Below are 21770 nucleotides of genomic sequence, written 5' to 3'. Positions count from 1 at the left end.
ATTATCATAAGCCTCATTAAGGTTGCTGCCAGCTTTGCTGTTGTGTGAAGAGTTCAACATAGTGGAGTTAGTAAGAATTAATATTCAGTGGCAGCTTGAGCTCCAGTATCTTAAATTAAAGGGCTGATATAAATTTCAGAGGAAGTTATGCTTGTCCAGGGTCAGGTGCGGGGGGAGCAAAGATTCAGAGAAGTGCTGAGCAAATAGCAGAAAATGTCTTTCATTAATATTCATTTAGATCCCAGTACCATTTTTTTCAATTTAACCATGCTCACAGCTCTCGTGTGTTTATTTTCATAAGCAGCACAGTTCTCAAGCCTTATGCGCCCATATACTCGTAAGCAGTACATTTGTTTTGCTCAGTGTTTGCTCATCTTTAATTTTTGATGGAAAATTTGGTATTTGCAATGTATTTGGGCAGGTGCGTGAGTCATAGGAAATTTTCTGCTTCTTGACTAGAATCCTTGTTCCCATTTAGCCCCACGGTACTCCTGAAGAAACACCTAACTGGGTGAGAGTGCAGTGTCTGAGCTGCTTTGCTTTATGCCCAGGTCACTTTGTGAACTTTGAGCTACATACAGAATTTGCAGCTGAAAACATTTGCGCTCCTGGAATTATTTGCAGAAGAAATTAATGAATAATTCCAGGTTAAAAATAAATTATTGGGTATTTCATTCTGTGTTCAAGGACAGGTGGTGAAGATGAAATTCTCTGAATAATTATTGCAATTTATTTGATGCTGGAGCAGTCCAGCACTCTTCTATGATTGACCTAATTCCGCTGAGGGTCACAAAGATCTTCTCTCTTAGTATCCCAAAAGACAGTGCCGTTGCTTCATGGCAGCACCCGTCACTCATCATCCAGTGCTCATTGAGAGAGACTACCAGTGTCTGGGCACTGTATATCCCCAGAATGATGAAAATCTGTTTCCTATTAGATGTAAAAAAAAAATAGAGAAAGCTGCTCTGGGGCACAAACAACTGGAGCCATCTCTGTAGGGTTTGGAGGGGGAAAGGGCTGGTTACATTTTTGCCAATGCCTTCTGCTTGTTGAGAGAGGATTTGCTCTGATGTCTGGTGTGCTTGGCACCGAGACAGTCGTCCCCAGCTTAACATTTACTGCTCTGCCTTTGCTGTCTTTCAGCCTACCAGCTCTTCAGATGTCAGCCTCCGACCATCGTTCCCAACGCAGAAGTCATCACTGAGAATGAAGAGTTTAACATAGGTAGCCTCTCGTGGTCGCCTTAGCCCTCCATCCCTGCCTCTCCCCAGCCACTGGGAATACCTGGGGGAAGACACACAGACACACGTCATGTCCAGGGGGTGGCACCCCAAATCTGGGGCTCCAGGCAACCTCTTCAGCCATGTAATTGTGTGGCGTGGGGAGGTGTGCATGACCCTGTTCAGTAGCTGACTCCCCACGGAGTCAAATTGACCTCGTTGTCCCTAGACTTTTCCTCTTGGTCAGTGCAGAAGTGGTTTGTCTTTTGTGAAAGCCCAGAGCTTGCTTGGAAATGCTCAGAGATCTTTGCCACAATAGTAGTTTTTGGCCTTCATGCATTTCAGGTGTTTCAAGCAATGCCTTGTGTAGAAGTTTAGAGGCCACTACTCTTTTTCTGAGAACCTTTCACCCATATTGACTGTCTTTTGTGTTTTGCTGCTTTTCACGGTTACATCCACGTTACGTCTGCAACCAGTGAAGTAGCCGTGATTTTTTAAAAGCAGCTTTTCTCACTGGCAGCTCTAAGGAAATCTTCACCTGAATAGCTAGCACAAATCAAAACAGTCTTAGCGACGTGACAGTGGTTTATCACAAACAAGGCCACAGCATGCCTTTCCCTGCCTTCTGTTTCTGCCCAGTCTGTGTCGGCACGTAGCAAGCGCAGCTGCGGGGCTGGGGGCAGTGTGGCAGGAGGAGCTGGCAGCACCCGAGTGGGCAGGGTGTGCGGGTGGGATGGCCTGACCTGCACGTCTGTGAGTTTCTCTAAAAACATCCAGAAATCCAAAGTGGAACATACATAGACTGAGCCACATAGCCTTGAGGTGGCCTTGATGGCAGAGGCTGGGTCAAGAGGTCCCTGCTCACCGTACTGCCCTCTCCTCAGGCCTTAATGAATTGATCCTTCTGCTCGGTCAAGATGTTTTCTGTTTCTGTCTGCAGGTGACATCGTGAGGTACAGATGTCTGCCTGGCTTTACATTGATTGGAAATGAAATCCTGACCTGCAAGCTAGGCACGCATCTTCAGTTTGAAGGACCCCCACCCACCTGTGAAGGTAAAACCTGGGGTCCCAGCAGGGCAGCCACAGCTTTCTTCACCGCTGCAAAATGCAGAGGTTTGCTATGGGAAGCAGCAAGCTGGATGGCAGCTGGGGGAGGTTTCCTTGCACATACCACATCTTCAGACCTCTGGGGTCCCACTATTATAAAACCACATAGCAGGGCCTGGTGAGGAGGATAGCGAAGCACCCCTGTGCAGGGAAAGGCTCCTCTCCCTACCCGCCCTGCAGCACAGGACCGTGCACCTTGGCTAGGCTCAGCAACGAGCAAATAGCAGTGAGAAATTCACTGGGTGGCTTACTGCAACAGCTCCATGATAAATAACAGGGAGACTTCCTCTCTCTGACAGCTCATGGGGGATTTGCAGGCTCTCTGCATGTGGGGGGGCTCTGCCTCTTGTTGGGTGCTCCCAAATTACGCCCCAAGGCATGAAATCAGGAGGTGCTTTAAGCTCATACTTGCTGAAGGGTGACTGAGTGAAATCTTGCTGAGCAGAGGGCTGACACACTGCGAAGTCGTTAAACAGCCACCCAAACGTCCTTACCGTGGGAGGGGGAGGAGGATTCTGCGCTGACAGCTTGCCAGAGACACACGAACAGCCAAAGCAAGGAAGAGCGAGCTGCAGCTAAGCGCGCTCCTCCAGTGAGGTGATCCCGCGAGGAACAGCTTCTCTATTAGAGCCACAGAATGTATTACATGGGAGAAAAATGAATGCCCCGAGCACACACTGCATTGTACACCTTGCTGCTGCTCAGGAGGGCTCCCAGAGATGGTTCTGTGCTGCCATGTTACCTTATTTATCCTTTGGATTCCTGCTGGTACTTTTGTTCGCTCCAACCGTGATTATTTCATCTACTTCATTCCCTCCTATCTGAACATTTTTACCATATAATGGGATATTTTTCTGTAGCTTTATTCTCTGTGAAATAGCATGAACTGAAGGAGAGAAACAGAGGTCATTCAATTATTTACTGATGGTTGTTAGCCTGGGGGTAAAGGGACTGCGTAAATTACATCTGGCCACCAATTTACAGAGGTCAACAAATCACTGATGGGATTAAGGATTTGGAAAGAATACTCCGTTCTTTCTGGATAGTTCTGACTATTTTCTGTTAATACAAGTACAGCGTTTGCACCGAGTTTTAGAGACAATTATGGATAAATAAAGATCCCTTTCTTTTTATGCTTTCTGCTCACGTTGTGTGTTAGCCTCCTCTCCTGGGGTATTGTTGCTGGCCTTTTTATATTGGGTTTTCAGCTGGATTGAATATTTCCAGAATTCCACTGAATGGGCTTTAGTGATTAGAGAAAGGAGTTGGAGTTGTTATGTCCTAGCTGACAACTCCATGGGTGATCTGGGATAAGCCTCTAGTCCCACGCCTTGCTCTGCCCCAGGTAATAAAGTTTCCAGGAGCTGCCAAGGGAGCGTTTTGTAACTTGAGGATAGTTATTTGGTTGCAGTGCCATTCATTTTGAAAGACGTGAAATGATGCAAAGACAGTTGAAGGCTTTTGTTTGTGTAGTTGCTTTTTGCCCCTTCCTTTAAATTTGATAATTGCTCAAATTTGCAGGGCATGCTTCAGTCAGAGCCTCTGGGGACTCTGTAAACCACAAGGATCTTGGTGTCCAGTGAAAGGATGTGGGTGGGACCTGTGCTCTATCTCGACGTGGCTCATGAAGATAGACCTTCTCAGCCATAGTAACTTGTGTTCCCTTCCTTACTTCACAAGAAACAAAGATTTGTTTTCTGTGGTCTCTCCTTCACGCTCCCTGCAGTGCCTTGCCCGATGAACGAGGTTATGACAGACTCCACCGGCGTGATCCTCAGCCAGAGCTTCCTGGGAAGTTACCCCCACTTTCAGACCTGTTCTTGGGTGGTCAAGGTAGAGCCTGGATATAACGTCTCCCTCACCATCGAGTACTTCCTCAGTGAGAAGCAATATGACGAGTTTGAAATCTTTGATGGTAAGAGATTCGCTAGTTTGACTTGCTTGGCAGCAGAGGTGTTAGTTGTTAATCTCTGTTTCCAGGGCACTGTGAGGAGAGTTTCCCACCACCACCTGTAATCTTCCACTGGACTTAAAGAAAGCTCCTCCTAAGCTCATTGATTCTCTGAATAAGAAAATAGCAATGATTTGAATTTCAGATGTCTGTAAAGTATTTTTTCTCTGCTGAAGCTCCTGCGTTTACTGGAGCTAAAGGCATAGTACCTGGAGCAGAAGCCTGGTCTTACTGCAGTCAACAGGTTTTTATTTGCTGTTGCTTTTCCGGGAGCCAGGTGTATTCTTTGGGGCTCATGTTCACAAAACAAGCACTGAGCATGAGCTGTCATTCCTGGACTCATGGTGAAGCGGAAGCCCTCACACTCCGATTCCAAAAAGCACCTGTTTCTTCTTGCAGAAACACATCCTAGCACATGAGGGTGTGAGTGACAATTTCCGTGTGTCAGCCCTGACTTCTATTCATTCGCTTCCTCTTTCCTTACAGGTCCCTCTGGCCAGAGTCCGCTGCTCTTGTCACTGAGTGGTAACTACTCTGCTCCTCTGACTGTTACCAGCAGTGGGAACAAAGTCTATCTCCGTTGGTCCTCCGATCATGCCTACAACAGAAAAGGCTTCAAAATCCGCTACTTCGGTAAGTACCCAGCAGAGACTACATGCCACTGCCAAAAACGTGGTCATCTCTTCAGCTAAGGATCTCCACGAAATTGCTGCAGAGGGGCAGAGGCCATCTGTGGTGGCAGAAGGTGCCAAGGGAGGTGCCTTCTGCCTGGGAGGGCACAAAATGCTGGCCCTGTTCTGAGGCCTCAGCAGGGACTGGTGAGACTTGGGAAAGCGGCTTTATTTCCAGAAAAAAAAAACCTCACAGCTCTGGCTGGGCTTTCTCCATCACTGTTACGATTCAGAACCAGAATATATGACCATAGACAACTTGGCCCTGGATGCATGAAACCATCCCATGCAATTCACAGCAAACATTCTTGTGTTGAAAAACCGTTGTGTCTCTGGAATGATGAGGCCATTTTGAGATGTTTGAAGGTTACCATCACAAAACATAAAAACTTGTGTTAGGAGCTTCCTGGTGCCTGAGACACGACTGATGTGTCGCTGCGTTACAGCATTTGCAGCAAACTGTTTAAAACACATCGTGTCCCGGTCAGGCCTACTGCCACTGCTCTCAGAGGAACAGGACCAGGGAGTCCTGGTTGCTCGTTCAGCACAAAACCACTGCCAGATACTGAATGCTTGCTGAGAATTCCTTAAAATGAATTACTATTTTTTGGAACTTAGCAAGCCTTAATTAATGAAAGTTATAAAACTGGGTTGAGAACTTGCCAGCATGTCATAAATAAGTAATGACTTTGCTCAGTAAATGAATTAAGTAATATTTAATTATCAGAAATTACTCTTTATTTCTAGAGCTGAGTGAAACTTGGATAGTAGCTCTACACTCGTTTCCACTTTGACTTTGTATTTATCTATCACAAGTTCTGTTCCTTGTGCAGCCTTAGGTTATGGTAAGCACTGTGTAATCCCTGAGAAGGGGAAGGGGATTTGTCTTGATAGAGCCCATCCAGTGATTTATTTATTTTTCCTCTGCCCTTCTCTCCAGCTCCGTACTGTAGCCTCCCGCAGCCGCCAGCCCACGGGCTGATTCTCAGCCAGACGGGTCTGCACCCTGGCAGCACAGTTCGCTTCGGATGTGACACAGGCTATCGCCTCGTTGGCCACAGCACCACCACCTGCTCCCAGCACCCCCAAGGCTACTTCCACTGGAACGAAGCAATCCCTCTGTGCCAAGGTGAGAGCAGACAGTAGCATCCATACACAGACACAGGGGTTCTGGGGAGGACCAAGTAAAATGCAGTAAAAATGAAAAGCTATTGTAATTCCCTAATTCCCTTTGAGATCAGGCTTTGAGCTGCAGGTAGGCAGTGAGGGGTGGTCCTCTTATATCCAAGTCCTTGGGAACAGATGGGCAAGGAGTGGAGGGAGTTAACTGTTGAGGAGCAGAGGGTCATTGTCTAGCCTGGGGCAGGTGAGAGAAAGTCAGTCTGTGCAAAGGCTACCATTTTAGAAGCATTTGAATTCTCAGGAAAGCCACAACCTCTGCTAAGGTCAAAAGAAGCTCTTGTCTAGAAGAATCTGGAAAGGCTGGCAGGGATGTGGGTTCCACTGGGATTTGGTGACTGGAATTTCCTTTATTATTTCTGGAAATCCACTCTTAGTTCTGTGTGGGATGAGATTTCTTGGGATTCAGATGGTGCCCAGTTTCTGTCGGCTTCATATAAAATTTAGGCATATAGTTGTTCTTTCCACATCACCTCCTAATCAACCGTAATCGTTATGACCTATCACACTTAAGACGTGGCTCCTTGCAGGTGTGGGAGAGGAGGGGAGGCCAGGGCAGCGTGCACCGGGGGGTTGCTTTCACACCATTTTGTCTCTCTATGCGCACTTTCTGATTGCACCTTTTCCTCAATCCACCAATCATCCCTGCTTCTTTGTGTTGATAAAATGCCCATCTTTATTCAGATGAAGCCTTTCAGTGTCTTTGAACATTCATCCATGTTCCAAGGGAACTGAACACTGGGGATTAATATTACATTGACTTCCCCGGAAACTGGCCAGAGAACGGAGACAGGAGAGGCAAAATCTCGTTGTGCTGTCTGCATCGTCACCCGGTCCAAACCTTAAGGAAAAGCAGGATTATTTAGTGGGGAGGGTACCAAAGAGCCTTGAAAATTCCCCTCTGTCCTCCTGAATCACTTAGTGCCTCTTGATGATGCATGGGCTGCGTGCAGTCCTGCCTCTGAAGGCGTCCTCTGTGATGTGGGTGCTTAAATCCATTCGGAGCCCTCTCAAGGTTGTATTTATTTAAAGGCGAGCAAAAAACAGTAAAGCAAGCCCCTGTCACCCAAAGTGCGATGCCATTGGCAAGGGGGGGCTGGGAAAGTGGGCACAAGCTCAGATAATGATTTAACCTCAGCAGTGAGGCAGGCTGGGGCTGCTGACACCAGCAGATGAACTGCGCAGCAGGCCCGGCACGCGCCAGGGGCTGTCATGGCAACTGCACCTCGCGAAGCCCTCACCCAGCGACAGGAATCTCTCCGATATACACTGGGTCTTTTTTTAAGGCAAATCATGTAATCAAAAATCGGTACCAACGCTGCTAAGTGTTCGCTGCCTCGGTGTGCTGGGGATGCCACCCGAGCCTCGGGTTCAGCCCTTTACTGCCATGGGGTGCTGTGGTGTGTGGGGAGCTGATTTCAAGCACAGAGGCCGGGATGGGGTGGACAGAGAGGATGTATGGGGAGGGTTTTACGTGGCTGAGATAGCACCCAACAGCAGGAATTTAAAGCAGAAATGAGTCCCTGAGCACCGGTACCTCGGCCAGCAGGGAAGGAGTCAGAGCAGGCCTGTCCATTGCCCCCCACCTGGCCTGGAACTGGGGGCGCCTGTGGGATCGCTCGCCCCGGGCCCAGCCCCCGGGTTCCTTTCCATAACCCCTTGGGGAACGTCACCTCCTCGCTCTGTTTGCCCATGTTTGTGTCAGGCATCTCAATATTGGCCCATGGTCACCAAGTGCCTGGAAATGGACACAGGAGGCGGGGAGCAGCAGCGAGCCCGAGCCGTAGGAGAATTCACGGCAGAGCAGCTCCCCCCCCTGGCCTCGAGCAGCTGATAGCCAGGGCTGGCTCGGCTCTCCTTGCCCAGGTCAGCTGCATAAAATCCAGCACATCTCTTTTTTTCGCACTGTTCTCGAAGCCAACTGGCAACCTTTTGTTTTGGGCTGTGCTCAATTTCTCCTTTCTGCTGGCTAGGACTGCATGGCAGAGATTTGGGAACTTGATCCACAACACAGCATAAATTGCTCACACAGTCAGCTGCGTCAGGAGGAGAGGAACTGGGGTCCCCATAAACACATGGCCTAGTTAACAAATGACATTTCCCATAGCTCCCCTCTGCCAGCACGTAATCCTCTTCCCCTTCCCGATCCCCTCTGAATAATCTTTACTACGTGCTCTGTCCTAGCTGACATTTATGGAAGCAGCAGAGAATATTCTGCAGGGAACAATCTTGTGTTGGCACAATGGGGGAGAACACAAGATGATCTAATATGCCTTTTCTGTCTCTGCTGCCTATTTTTAAGCTGCTTTGTTTTTGGAATCCCAGCTGCAGATTTGCTTTCATAGTCTCCGTCCCTTTTCCTAGCACATTTTCTTCCTGGAGACTGAGCTTTCATACCCCTGAACCCCCAGAAGCACTCCTCTCTCCCCAGGTCACGATCTCAGTGGGTCTCCTGGCCAAACGTTGTTTTTGCTTTTCCCCAGGAACAGCTACTCTTTAATCTTTGTTTTCAGTGGAGTGCATTGTCCACAATTTGAGCTTCGGAAATGGAGCAAGGTTATTGCCACCCCAAAAATCAAGCCGGACTCTGTAAATAGGAAGTTACTCATGCTGCATTCTGCTCATGGATGCCCAACTGCAAGGAAAGGCAGGATCCTGCCATCAGGTGCAGCACGCAGCCCGCTCAGTGCAGCAGAGTTTGCAGCCTAATGAGCTCTTCCTGACCAATACATCTTCGCGTTGTAGCCTGATCTGCAGGAGGAGGAGAAGGTTACTTCTTTGTTGTTATTTCTGGTGGCCTAATGAACTTTTGAGTCAACTGCCTCTGGCCCACGAGCTCTGTATTATTGCTAACTATCTTTTTTATCAGGGCAAGGCTTATGCAATGGTAAAACTCTTAACTAATCAAGCAGACCACTTCAGAGGCAGGAGGTAGGACTAGCCTGCGGTAGCAATCCCTGCATCATGAAGAGAAACGAAGGCAAGTGGCAGCTCAGCTTCACTGGCCTGGAGCAAGGCTGGGCCCAGGCTCTATTTGCTCCTGGTGTCCCTCCATGTCAGTCTGTGCCTCTGCCTCCTGGCAGCAAACACAGGTGATCGATTTTGGTGAGGTGTCAGGCTGGAGGCGAAGACTTTTCAGGCCTTGTGCCCCCTCTTTCTATCTGTCCTGCCGGGGAAGACTGGGCCTGTCCTCGGGATCGGGTGAAAAGGAGTAAGATGTTTCTTGCTGTCATTACCAGGGTCTTGCTGACTTCACATGCTCTCTGCTGACCTCTGAACCAAACTCTTGATGCCAGTGGAAGCTTCCTCATCATGACCCCTCTCTCCAGCTCCCAGGAGCAGAAGAGAGTTGAGTAGAGAAAGGATTAGGCTTTGCTGGGGTCAGTGACAAGGGAAGGGGCCAGCTCTCTAACCAGCCTCTCTGGAAGCAGCATCAAAAAGTAATAGTAAGAGAACTGCAGGATGGAAGTGAAAGGGTAGGACTTTCCAGGTCTCCTTTTGCCTTAGAACGAAATTGGTATTCAGCGTGGCTGCTTGTCTAGACACCCAGCCTTGTAGAGAGATTCGCCAAGCTCCTTAGCTCGATGAAGTGACATACATGTGATTATCATTTCAACCAGGGATATGCCTGATCGTGCTAATACCAGCTTGCTGAATTACTCACACCTATTAGCAACACCAGCATCTGCAAGGTGCTGCGTAATTGTGCTCCAGGCTGGGGCTCTGGCCCACTCATGTAGTAGTAATGGGATAAAAGTGCCTTGGACCATGAGTGGTGGAAAGCTCCAGTGGTTGTGCTGATGCTGTACTCAATAATTTTGGTCTATCCTTTCAGTGTTCAGTGGGGGTCCATATTACCAGAACGTGACTTTCCTGATTTTCTAACCCTTGTTTGTGTACAGAGGGAATAACAGGAAGGTGTTCCTGGTTGTGGTTCAGGTGTGTTCAGGTATCAGCATGTGGCTCAGGAGACATAGGCTCAGCTTCTAGTTCATGTATTAGCTGGGTGAGAGCAGCTCAGGCTTCTCCAGGAAGAAACGTTTTTTTCGAGCATTTTTAATTGTCTGCATTGACAATTGTTTGGGTTAGCTGTTGGCTTCCAAATCTGTGGTTGCTAGCAGGCTCTGCTCATCTCTGTGCCCTGCAGAGGCTGTTGGCAGCCCCATGGGGGGATTTTCTTGCAGGGACAGCTTTACATGTCCCAGCCTTTGCCATTCTGTGCCTGTCCAGATGAGTTGGTTGTGGTCTCCAGCCCAAGCGAGATGGGCTTCCCCCAGCGCCAAGCCTCAAAGAGAGGGATGGGAACCTGCGTGTTGGTTTTGGAGGCGAGTCTGGATTTGGCTTCTCAGCTCTTCCAAATGCTGATAAAAAGAGCACAGGTTCAAGTGATGGACTCCCAGTGCTGGTTTTCCTAGCAGTAGGGAAGAGGGCAGCGGGGCTTGCAGTGTCTCGTGAAACTCTTGCAGTATAAATGAACGTGATTCTGGTCTGCCCGTATCTGGCTGTTGCTTGCATTTCTGTGGCCTGGCTGGCCCCTTTCTGCCCTGTTTGGCCACAGAGCGAGGATCTCAGCAGGACTGGTGCAGAGCTTCTCTAAGTGCTGCTGTCTTGAGCAGCCGTTTGGCATTGTGCCTGTTTGAGTTTTCCCCCTGAATTTCCCCCTTACCTTCTCAGTCATAGTGCTAAATTTAGCCCTCCTTCTGGCACTACATAATTATAGAATTTGCTGCCTTCTGTAATCCAGAAGTGCTGTTGGAAAAGGGATTCAGGTTGTCACTGCTGTGGGATGTAAATACAAAACATTATTGCTATCTAATCCTTTATCTCTGTGTGGAAACTTCTGAATACTGTGTTGATGCAGTTTGTGTTACAGATGATAGAGAAAATATGAGCCAGCGTCTCTTCCAGCAGATATCGGTATTCAGTGTTGGCTTTGCTGTTACCGCAGTGATACAAAGGAGGTGAAAATCTGATCCTCTGTGAAAGCGGGCATTCATTGCAGCTTCTGGGGTTCAACAGGGTGCTGGAGTTTTTGCAAATAGGCAAGCTTTGTAGCTGGGGTTTCAGCTCACTTATCACAAATCCATGATCATATTGGAAGCTGACTGATTTCTCAGCTTTTTTTTCCCCCCCTTCTTCCCAGCTCTTTCCTGCGGCGTTCCCAGAGCACCAAAGAACGGTGTCGTCTTTGGCAAGGAGTACACAGTGGGTACGAAAGCCGTGTACCACTGCAACCAGGGCTTCCAGCTTCAGCCCGGGGAGGAGTCCAGCACCGAGTGCCTGCAGGCAGGACAGTGGAGTAACAGCAACCAGCCCCCGCAGTGCGTGGGTGAGTGGTGGCAGCCCGGGGCTGTGCCACAGGGAATTTGGGAAGTCCTTTCAGTAGTATTTTCCTGCCTCATAGGTACAATATTTAGGACATCAGGTTTCTAATCCTGTGCAACCTCTGTCTGGTGGTGCCTCGTTTTCCCACCTGTAAAATGGAGATGCTAATACTGGGCCCCTTGTTAAAAAGCCAACACGCTCGCTGAAATGCCCCAAAGTACCCTAGAGTTAGACACCTCTCAGTGCTTTGTCTCCTTTCTCTCCCCTGACTCACCACATTTGTCTGCTTTTAGCTGTCACCTGTCCCGACATCAACAGCATCGCAGTTGAGCACGGTCGGTGGCGGCTGACCTACGAGATCCAGTACCACTACAACGCCCAGCTCATGCTCATCTGTGACCCGGGCTACTACTACACAGGCCAGCGGGTCATCAGGTGCCAAGCCAATGGGAAGTGGAGCATAGGTGAACCGATGCCGACCTGTAAAAGTAAGAGCAGTGAAGCTCAGGAGGTGTGCTAGGGACAAGCCAGATGCATGGGATGTCGCGCAGGGAACGTGCTTTCTGTTTGCCATTCGGCAGGTGTGCAAGCTCTGCTGTGTGTGTGCAAGCACGCCGCAACCCTGGCTGCTCGTGGCAGTGTCTGAGAGCATGGCTGCAGAACTGCTCTGGTAGAAGAGAGTTTGGAGGCAGGGAGAGGTCATCTGTTGATCTGATTCTTGGCTTAACCTAAACACTTCGCAAGAACTCGAGCACATTAGCTCACCTGTTGCTGTCAGGTCCCAGCAGCTTCGCTGTCACTGGTGCCAGATGCTCTGAAGTTTGCTTTTAAGAAAGAAAATAAAAAATTCTGATTTAAGACCTAACCTCTTCCAGTGTGATGCAAATGCCAAGTTTACGAGGGTAACAGTGTTACCTGTAAATCAAAAGCACCCTTGGCAAACAAGCGGCTCTCAGTCGTTCTGACATGACTGCTGTGCCTTGGATCTTTTTTTTGTCAAAGGTGGAGATTTTTCTCTCAAGAGTGCGGATAGAGGCAGAAAAATTTCTCCTTCAGAACGGCAGCTTTCCCTTCCCTGCTGGCTCTCTTTGTTTCTAGAGATGCAACTGCCAGCTTCAGTGACAGATGTAGTTTTACCCCTGCTAGCTTTTCAGCCAGATCCAGGAGCGTGAGCCTGACCCCATTTTATTTCTTCAGCGTTATTGCCACATAAATTCAAATGACAGGAACTTGGCAATGCACTAAGGTCAGAAGAACCCAGCATGAGTCTGTTTTCTTCTGAGTGTGAAAGCTCCCAGAGGGTTTGCAGATCTTTAAGGTAGATAAAATAAAGAGATGAACTTTGTGGCTGGAGCTGCATGTGCAATGGCTCCTGGCCAAGCTCCAGCTGTACCTGTGGGAGTTGGATCCCTGGGCTTTCCACTGGGTGTCTTCTGTGGCTTTGATCTGTAGACTTCAGCCCTGTCCTGGAAGTCACTGTGCCAGAAAAAGCACAGAGGTCTCTGAGTGTCACGTTCTAGTTTGAAAGCGCCCATTAATTTTGTGCCATTTTGTGGGTTTTCTGAAAGTCATTGCCTGACGGCTGTATCTGGCAATGGGTTAATAATAGAAATATCCCCGTATTAAAAACTTCCTGTGTGAAAAGCTTCTCTAATTTCTTCCTAGCCAGTCTTATCTTTACGACTTCACTCGTGTCCTGAAGCATAATTTTTAGTAGTGCTTATATTTGTCAGCTCATGTAACATGACTGAACTGTTGTTCTGCATGTTTAATAATGTTCTGCACTATTTAATAATCTTTCCTACTCATTTTGGCTTTAATAATGACTTGTGGTGATAAGTGTCTGCACTTCTATAAAAAAAAAAAAAAAACACAACAAAAGACAACAACAAAACCAACTATCTCCCTGTCCATTCTCTCTTACTGTAATTTGGGATCTCTTTCAGTTATCTCTTGTGGAGATCTGCCAATTCCTCCTAACGGCAACAAGATCGGCACGCTGACCAGCTACGGTGCCACGGCCATCTTCTCGTGCAATACCGGCTACACCCTGGTAGGGTCCCGCGTGCGGGAGTGCATGGCCAACGGACTTTGGAGTGGAGCTGAAGTGAAATGTCTGGGTACGTGTGGAGCATCCGTGATGTGGTGGTGAAAGAGTCCTGATGGTATTTCAGGAGGGAACGGGAATTTTGGATGCTGATTAAAGAAGGAACCCAAGTGAGGACTCAGTGCTGCTGAAACATTGGGGTTTTCAGTAAATAGAAAAAGGAAGCAGACTTGGATTCCGTACTGCTCAGTAGATGTGAGATGTTTTGAGATTGGAGAGGAGAGCTTTAAAAATGATATGTTGTTTTTGCTGCTGCTCCGGTTTTATTTATTACTGCAGAGACTCAAACTCATATCCAGCCAGACAGTCAGGTCAGTGTGTGATGACTTCAGGAGGGGCAGGCGTGAGCCCTCAGTGATTCTCATTGTCTCCCTCCTGCAGCTGGGCACTGTGGTGTTCCCAGTCCCATTGTCAATGGGCAGATCAATGGGGAGAACTACAACTACCGCGGCAGCGTGGTTTATCAGTGCAACCCTGGCTTCCGCCTGATCGGGATGTCTGTGCGGATCTGCCAGCAGGACCACCGCTGGTCTGGGAAGACTCCTGTCTGTGTGCGTAAGTATGTGGTCAGATTTCTTTAGCCCTGGTTATGGGCAGAGGACAAGAGCACGCGCAAAGGCCGTTGTTCAGTTTACAGAAAGAAAAAGTAATGTAAGCAATGAAAAACCAGACTGGGGGGACCAGCCAGCCCAGGTTTTCACCCAGCTAAGAAATGCTTGCCCCCTAGATTGTTGCTACAGAAGGGTGGATAGGAGGAGAGTTCAGTTTTATTCGTAGCTCCTTTCTCTGAAATATTCCTCATTTAAATGAGTGCTGTCAGGTTGGCAGCATCAGCTGAGTTCGCTCTGACTCCCCCTGCTCTGTGCAAAGCTGGCCCTTCCCATTCAGCCTGGCATGTTGCTGGCAGCTCTGGGTCCGTACTGGGTCTCTCTATAACTGAGCAGCAATCTCTGGCACTGGTAATACATACTCAAAAGGCAGTTACAAAAACGGCACTGGGGAAGCTGGAGAAATGCAGTTAGGTTTCCAAAAGTGTCGTTGCTTGGAAGTGAGCCTGTTATTTCTCAGGATAGTCCAAAGATGAAACGGGTTCCAGTTCTCGTGCTGGGAACAAATCTGGAGTGGGAAGACCTGTAGGCAACCACCCTTGTTTTGTAGAGGAGCAACTTGTGGGTTTTCAGGTTCCTGTGCTCATTTTTCTGTTTCTCTTGCAGCATTTCACAGCTGGGCTGCACAAGGTTGCGTGCCCAGAGTGAGTGTGTGTAGTGCACAAGCATCCCTGGGGTTTGTGTAGGAGAGAGCTGAAGCATGGCAGGAGTGGCAACTCTGCAGTTTTGGCTGCTTTGCTTCTTGCCTCTGCTTTGTAAATTCCATCTTTTTTGCTATTTTTTGTGTGCTGAATTTCTAATGGGTGAGCCCAGTTGAAGGTGTAGTTTCTGGGGAGAGTTTATTAGGGTGTGGGGAGACAGTTTATTAGGGTGTTAAAGGCAGACATCATCCCCGCCAAGCACACCGCTATTATCCCCTTCTTTGAGACCCATGCTCTGTGCCAGAGGAAAGTCAGCCTCTCTCTCTTCCTCTGATCCACATTCATGAGTCACCTTGCACAACCTGCTCATTTATCTTTCCAGTAAATAAGCTAATTAAGTAAGTCTCTAGAGCTCTAACTAAGGTGTTAATAAGTTTAAGCATCTTATCAGTGGACAGTGCATTCCATGCATTTCATATCATGATTCTCCAGGTGTTTACTTCCAACCTCTCATGTCTGGGTTAGGGTTTTATTTGCTGAGGCACAATAGTAACAGCAAGATACGAAGTAAGGAATGACCCCCAAATCAATGAATATGCAGATTCCAGCCTAAAAATAAGAAACAGACTCGAGCTGTAAAGGTTAGCAGGGGCTCCTAAAATTGGAGGCATTCATGTCTAGGATTCTGCATAAGGCTTTTAGGAAAAGAATTATTGGGAAGGCTGTCTCTGGTTCTGTAGGCAGGTGTGAATTACTCCAGTGTCTGAGGATGCTCAGCTGAAAAAGTTCTAATTCACTTTTGCCTGCCAAGTACATACACAGTAACCTTGGACCAGGAAATCATATTGATAGAGGTCTTCCTGCTGTCAGGCAGATTCATGGAAATACAAGATTTTCTAAACATCCATTTTCTTGGATCATCTTGTTCCTTTCAGGAGGGACCAAACCCTTTAGAACAAAGCCCATCTGTATCTGTCTTCTGACTACTGAGCCATCTTTCCACTACTCAGCTCATTTGTATGCAGTGCCTTTGCTCAGCACTGCTTTGTGCTGGCTTCTGATTCTGGCACCTAAAAGCCTACCAAGCTTTTGTGCAGAGACCTATAAAGGTATCTCATGAAGAAGCTGGCCTTGAAGTTATTACACTACATTAGGCCTTATGGATAACATAAATTTAATGTTATTAAAGCAGACCACTCTTGAGCTCTGAAATTAGATGGATTGTGGCTTTATTGCTTCTGAATAAGCTCAGGATACTGTGTGTTACCGCATTGTAATTTCCTACTGTCCTGATATTTTCTCTTTAAACCTGCTACAGTTGCTTGCTCTATGTGAACTGGTCTTTTTGATCCATGCCAACTGGAGGGAGTCTTTTTTTCTGGGAAAGATTCCATCATCTATTTCAAAACCTGCATAATTGTATTCAGAAGTACCTCGGAGAACCTGACATCTGCTTCCTGTAGCACCGAAATGCTGTCTTGCTTCATATTTTTTTAAACCTGTACCTGTCACCAGCTTGCATAAGGAATAAATTCCTGTCCCTGTGGTATAGTCCAGCCCTGGCAGTCAAATGTGTTATGGATCTTTTGTGGGAATTTCATCTTCCCCTCCGGCTTCCAGTTTTGGCAGCCGTACAGCTAAACTGCTGGACTTTTACTGATGGACCATTACCCTGTTTCAGCATGACAATAATCAATATTGGTTTGTCTTCATCTGTCAGAAGATGTTGCATTCCTTAAGCAGCCAAAAAGCTTTTTATGGAGCATCCTGACATTTCTTTTGCTGTGCTCAAAGCAAAGGTCTCCAGGCTTCACTCGCAGCAAGGGTTGTGTCCCCCCTTCCAGACCCACTTCTGACAAGGAGCCAGCAGGGTGGCCCAGGCAAAAGCACTTTAAACTTCAGCATTGCCAGTGCTCAATGCTGCTCAGCTCCTGCTGCTCCAGTCCCTGCACCTTCCCTACCTGCAGCTGCCCTGAGAACTTGGAGTGACTCTGAGCAGGGTCCTTTAGCTCTGCACCTCCTCGCTGGCCTGAGCTGACATCAGCCACAGGAAAAAGAACTACGCAAAAATCCTCATTACAGGGATTTAGTTACAAAGGTTTTCCTCCTGAAGTTGTTCAGACTTGAGAAGGAAGATATGAGCTTTTTAGGCCACATGCTAGAAACCTGATTTTTCTCAGTTTTTTCTCACTTTTTACTATCCCTCCAGGTGTAGCTTTATACTGCAGTGAGCATACATCTGACTTACACCAGGGAGGGGGAGGAAAACATCAGGTTTCATGGCTGCGTGTGCAATGCCCAGGGTAATGTAAGGCAATAGATTAATAGCAGTAGCCAGGATTTTTGAAGAGGAGCTCTAGGGATTTACAGTATAAGTCAGTGAGATGCTGGCACTCAGCTGCTTAGAGAGGGGTTCAGAGAATTTCTTATGCCAGTAAAATGAACAAAGGTACCATGTCCTCAACTTGATTCAGTATTTCAGCAGAGCAGGCCACAGATCTTTGAAGTCAGTGTGGGTTTCAGAGTTGATGTGGGTTTTTTCCATGGTTGCCCTTCTTGTTTGTTTTTTTATTTTTCCCCCCCACTGGATAATCCACTTTCTTCCAGGCAGAGAAGTAACATCTCCAATTTCTGATTGTAGCCATCACCTGCGGCCACCCTGGCAACCCTGCCAATGGCTTGACCCAAGGGAGTCAGTTCAATCTGAACGATGTGGCCAAGTTTGTGTGCAACACTGGGTACCGCCTGGAAGGGGCATCGCAGTCCCAGTGCCTTGCCAACGGGCAGTGGAGCAGCAGCCTGCCCGCCTGCCGCGGTAAGTCATCTGCTGCCATCCCATAGGCTGTTCAGGCTTCGTCCTCTGTGCACCTCCCTCGTACTCTGGGTTCCTGAAATCCAGCCTGACACTGGCATAAATGCATCCGTAAAACATCCTTGCTCCTTAGGAATGTGCAAGTGATGCTTGAACTCCGAGGGCCGGTTTAAATGTAACAAACCTGATTTTCCCTTGGGCTTAACTTAAGGCTCTTAATGGGCCCTGCCCAACCTCTACATCCTCCAAGACGTTGAATTATTTGCTATAAGTGGGGAATACAAAAGAAAATATCAAGCCAGACCCTTAGTAGAGGTCCTCCTGGTAACCCTAGACCGGTTTACTCAAGGCAAACACTTTGGTCTTTGCTGCAGAGCCCTTTTCCTTACAGGCTGCCCTACTTCCACTGGTATTAGCACTCAAGTTCACTTACCAAATTCCCTCCCCTCCCTGCACTCCCTTCATCTGTATTCCATTAATCCAGTCTCTCTCTCGATACTGTTGCTGTGTTGGTCAAGAAATCAGCCCTTCCCAGTTGGCTGATGCAAGCCCTGATTTGGGACCAGAGAGGAAGGCTCTGCTGCTGAGCTTCGTGTGGTAGGGCAGGAGCCTGCAGGATTGCCTCTCCTCTCTTCTTACTTTTAATAAAGACTTTTTCTATCTCTGCCCCCAAAGAATCTTAAAAAAAAAAAAAAAAAAAACTAAACTGTGGAATATGTGATTTGCAGTTTCTTCCCCTTTTCCTGCTCATTTTTGAAGAATCCTTTGTTCTTTGTTACACCCTTTGTTTTTCATTTTTTTGTTGTTTGTTTGCAGTTATAAACTGTACTGACCCCGGGCACCTGGAAAACAGCATCCGTCAAGTGCAGCCAAGTGGTCCTCACAGATTCAGCTTTGGAACAACTGTCTCATATCAGTGCAGCCATGGATATTACTTATTGGGTACCCATGTACTGACTTGTCAGGGGGATGGCACTTGGGACCGTGCCCTCCCACAGTGTCTTTGTAAGTTCTCCAGAATAATACCTGCTTGGTCAGGGCATTAAGTTCTACTCCACAAATCCACCACAGGTTTTCCTCCCGTGTAGTTCTCTTGTTGCTTAAGCTGAATGGTTATGTCAAAAGTCTGGATCCAATGCCCTTTGTAATCCATGGGAACCTTTCCGTATGTTTCACTGGGCTCTGGATCCTGCCCACAGAAGGAAAATAAGTGATCAGAGGAGAGAAATCATATTAGACAAGGATCGTTTCCCTCTGCAGGGGAAGGCAGCTTCCTCTGAGTTTTACTGGTTCTGTGGGGCTCCAGCAGAAATAGTGCAGGTAGAGAAGAGAAGCCTGGCTTCTGCACCACAGGCTTTCACAGGAAGCAGCATCAATTAGCCTGACCAAGGACAGAGCATATTTAGCAGCAGCCAGGCATGGCTGAGTTTCCATACACCCACTCATCCCCATGGCTTCGGAGGAGGGAAATGATGGTGTGGTGGTGAAATACACGCAGCCTTTATTCTGCTGCAAAGCAGGTGGTAAAGAGGATTTGCTTCTTGACTCATTCTATATTTTTTCTCCCTTCCTTAGAGTATCCTTGCCCTTTCTGACATTGCGGTTTGCAGAAAGAATTGGGAAGTTCAGAGCAATGATTTGGCTTAAGGGATATTTCCAATAGTATAGAAGACCTTATGTAGAAAGACACAAAATGCTCTTGCTGGTCATGTGCTGTAGTAGTAATACCTAGTTTAGGAGCTCTTCAGGCATTTTATGAAAGATGTCAGTGGTGTTGCCCTCAGCACAGCATGCTGGCTCCGTGCAGGAGGCTCTGTCATGCCCTTGGCATTAGCAGCCAGGGGCTTGGCCCAAAGGGCAGTGCAGAGGTGACACCCACAAGTCCGAGTCTTGACACAGCATCTCAGGAGTCTTCCCTGGACATTAAAAAAAAAAAAAAAAAAAAAAAAAGCCACCAGGACTGAGACCTGGGTTTTGTGCTAGTATTTCCTTCTTGGAGACTAAAGCAATTGGGATCTCCTGTCACCTGGCATAACAAATCAGTAAAGCAGTCAGAAAATGGATCTCCTTAAGTACAAAAATCAGCTGAGCTGTTCCAAAGCCACAACTGTTTTTTTTTTGTTTGTTTGTTGTATTATCCTTTGACACTTAGTCATAAAAAGTAGTTTTCGGTATGTTTTTCTTTGCTTTTGTTAGCAGCATGCCACCTTCTTGCGTTTACAGCACCCTGCACGGGCTGTGGGAATTGACAAGTGATAACCACATGTTAACACAGCTGCAGGGACTCCAAGGCAGTAGTTTCCTCTAAAAGCTGGGAGCCTGATATTTTGGGCTTCTCCAGTCCACAGCTATTCAGCTCAGTAAAAGGGATCTCCTTTCTTAAAATGATGAACATCCATTAACTTGGAGGATTCGTGGGCATTCTCAAAACTTTGGAAATTCCAGTCAGTTTCACAAATGATCCTCTGATTTGTGGGCTCAATAGTTTAAAACAAATAAGAATAATAATGTAAGAGATTCTTGCATGTCTTTGTTTTCTTTCTGTGTCAACGTTAGGATGTGCTCAGTGCCGAAACCCATACCCCTTAAAGGTGTTTATAGCTGGGTATGTAGAATTACAAGGGACTTTCTAAAACATAAGCCAAGAAGCTTGACAGGCTTGGGCTGAGAATTGTGTCTCACCTGTTTTTGAAAAGGAAGTAAAACAGAGCTGATCTCCTTCAAGGGGTGGGAGAGCAAGCCTGGTAAGGAAAGTACATGGGAGCAGAGCCTAATGCATCAGAAGGAACAGTCTTCCTGCTGTGTATATAAATCCTTTAAAAACCTCAATACTGCCACAGGTTTTAAGCTTAGCTGAGTCTGCTGGAGTATCTGTTATTAAATTGTTAGTTACAGTGTGAGTTTAAGTATTAGCTATCAAACCCATTTCTTTGCAAAGCGTCCTTGGTTTTAGTCACAGCTCTGCACCAATATATTTCAACGCCCACATGCCCAAACATAAGTGTGCTCTCCTTTTTATTGAAGCATACATCATGTTTTCTACCTAATGCCAGTATTTGTATTTTTAGACTCTAGCGGAGGGAGAGAACATATCCGTTACGGATGCTTTCCTTCCGAAACCAAACGATGCATGATCTTTACACTGAGGATCCTCATCCAAGCCTGTCTAGTAGTCCCTAGATCTGTTGGTATATTTGTCAACACCCTCACTGTCTCCACTTTGATTGCCAAGCTAAAGTAAACCTATTAATTATTGTTAGTGGCGGGGGTTGGTTTTTTGTGTGTTTGTGTTTGTTATTTTTTTTACTAGTAATGGCTGAGCGAGCAGTGCTCTGTATCCGCCAGGATAATTTCCTCAGATGTGACATAGCATCGAGTAATCGATTACAGCTCTGTGTCAACAGGACGTGGCTCTGCCAGGTGTGGATGGGGATGAGGGTGTGCATGGAGATACTCATGTTTAAGAAGGGATGGGTCTCCAAGGAACCTGCGAAATGCCCGTCAGTGTTAGGAGTAGGCATTTATGCACAAACCCGTGGCAGTTCTTGCAGGAGCAGCGTGTCCCCCACAAGGACGCAGTACAAGGTCTGCTGTGCCATACCTGCACCCTGCTGTGAGCCCATCACTGGGGCTGGGCACAGCTATTTGGTGGGCTCAGGCCACTCTGGGGCAGATGTGTGGGCTCTGAGCTGCCAAGATCCCAGGTAGCAACCTCGAACATGAAGGGCTTTGCTGTGTACCTGCTCTGTCCACCTCTGAACATGTCCCACAGGCAGTTCCCCCGTGGCTGAAGCTGTCCCATCTGTCTCTTGCAGTGGTCTCTTGCGGGCACCCGGGCTCCCCGCCGCATGCTCAGATATCAGGTGACAAGTACACCGTCGGCTCCGTGGTCCGGTACAGCTGCCTCGGGAAGCGGACTCTGATCGGCAACTCCACTCGCATGTGCCAGCTTGACGGGCGCTGGAGCGGCTCCCTGCCACACTGCTCAGGTGAGCTGCACTCGGGGCAGGAGGAGATGGCACAGTCCTGTCCCTCACAGGGTAAAGAGCACTACTGCTCTTTGCCCTGCAAGGAGGCAGCCTGACGGGCTTTGTTGAGCTGGAGAAATGTGTGTGCTACAGAGATTTCGGATTGTGGAATACTGAAAA

The 21770-nt window shown here is 47.6% G+C and overlaps 1 protein-coding gene across 1 annotated transcript in view; it reads left to right on the top strand.

The window, feature by feature from the left end:
* CSMD2 (CUB and Sushi multiple domains 2) overlaps positions 1-21770 on the top strand; it is a 290461-nt gene that overhangs the window by 243836 nt on the left and 24855 nt on the right. The window contains exons 45-56 of the mRNA XM_035562044.1: positions 1144-1224; positions 2161-2274; positions 4055-4243; positions 4766-4912; positions 5891-6079; positions 11273-11458; positions 11748-11942; positions 13401-13574; positions 13943-14116; positions 17452-17625; positions 18439-18627; positions 21438-21611. Coding sequence (XP_035417937.1) covers positions 1144-1224; positions 2161-2274; positions 4055-4243; positions 4766-4912; positions 5891-6079; positions 11273-11458; positions 11748-11942; positions 13401-13574; positions 13943-14116; positions 17452-17625; positions 18439-18627; positions 21438-21611 — 1986 coding nt within the window. The remainder of the gene's footprint in view (positions 1-1143; positions 1225-2160; positions 2275-4054; positions 4244-4765; positions 4913-5890; positions 6080-11272; positions 11459-11747; positions 11943-13400; positions 13575-13942; positions 14117-17451; positions 17626-18438; positions 18628-21437; positions 21612-21770) is intronic.

Source organism: Cygnus atratus, chromosome 23, assembly GCF_013377495.2.
Source record: "Cygnus atratus isolate AKBS03 ecotype Queensland, Australia chromosome 23, CAtr_DNAZoo_HiC_assembly, whole genome shotgun sequence".
Classification (NCBI taxonomy): Eukaryota; Metazoa; Chordata; class Aves; order Anseriformes; family Anatidae; genus Cygnus; species Cygnus atratus.
This window is presented reverse-complemented; position numbering and strand designations above follow the sequence as displayed.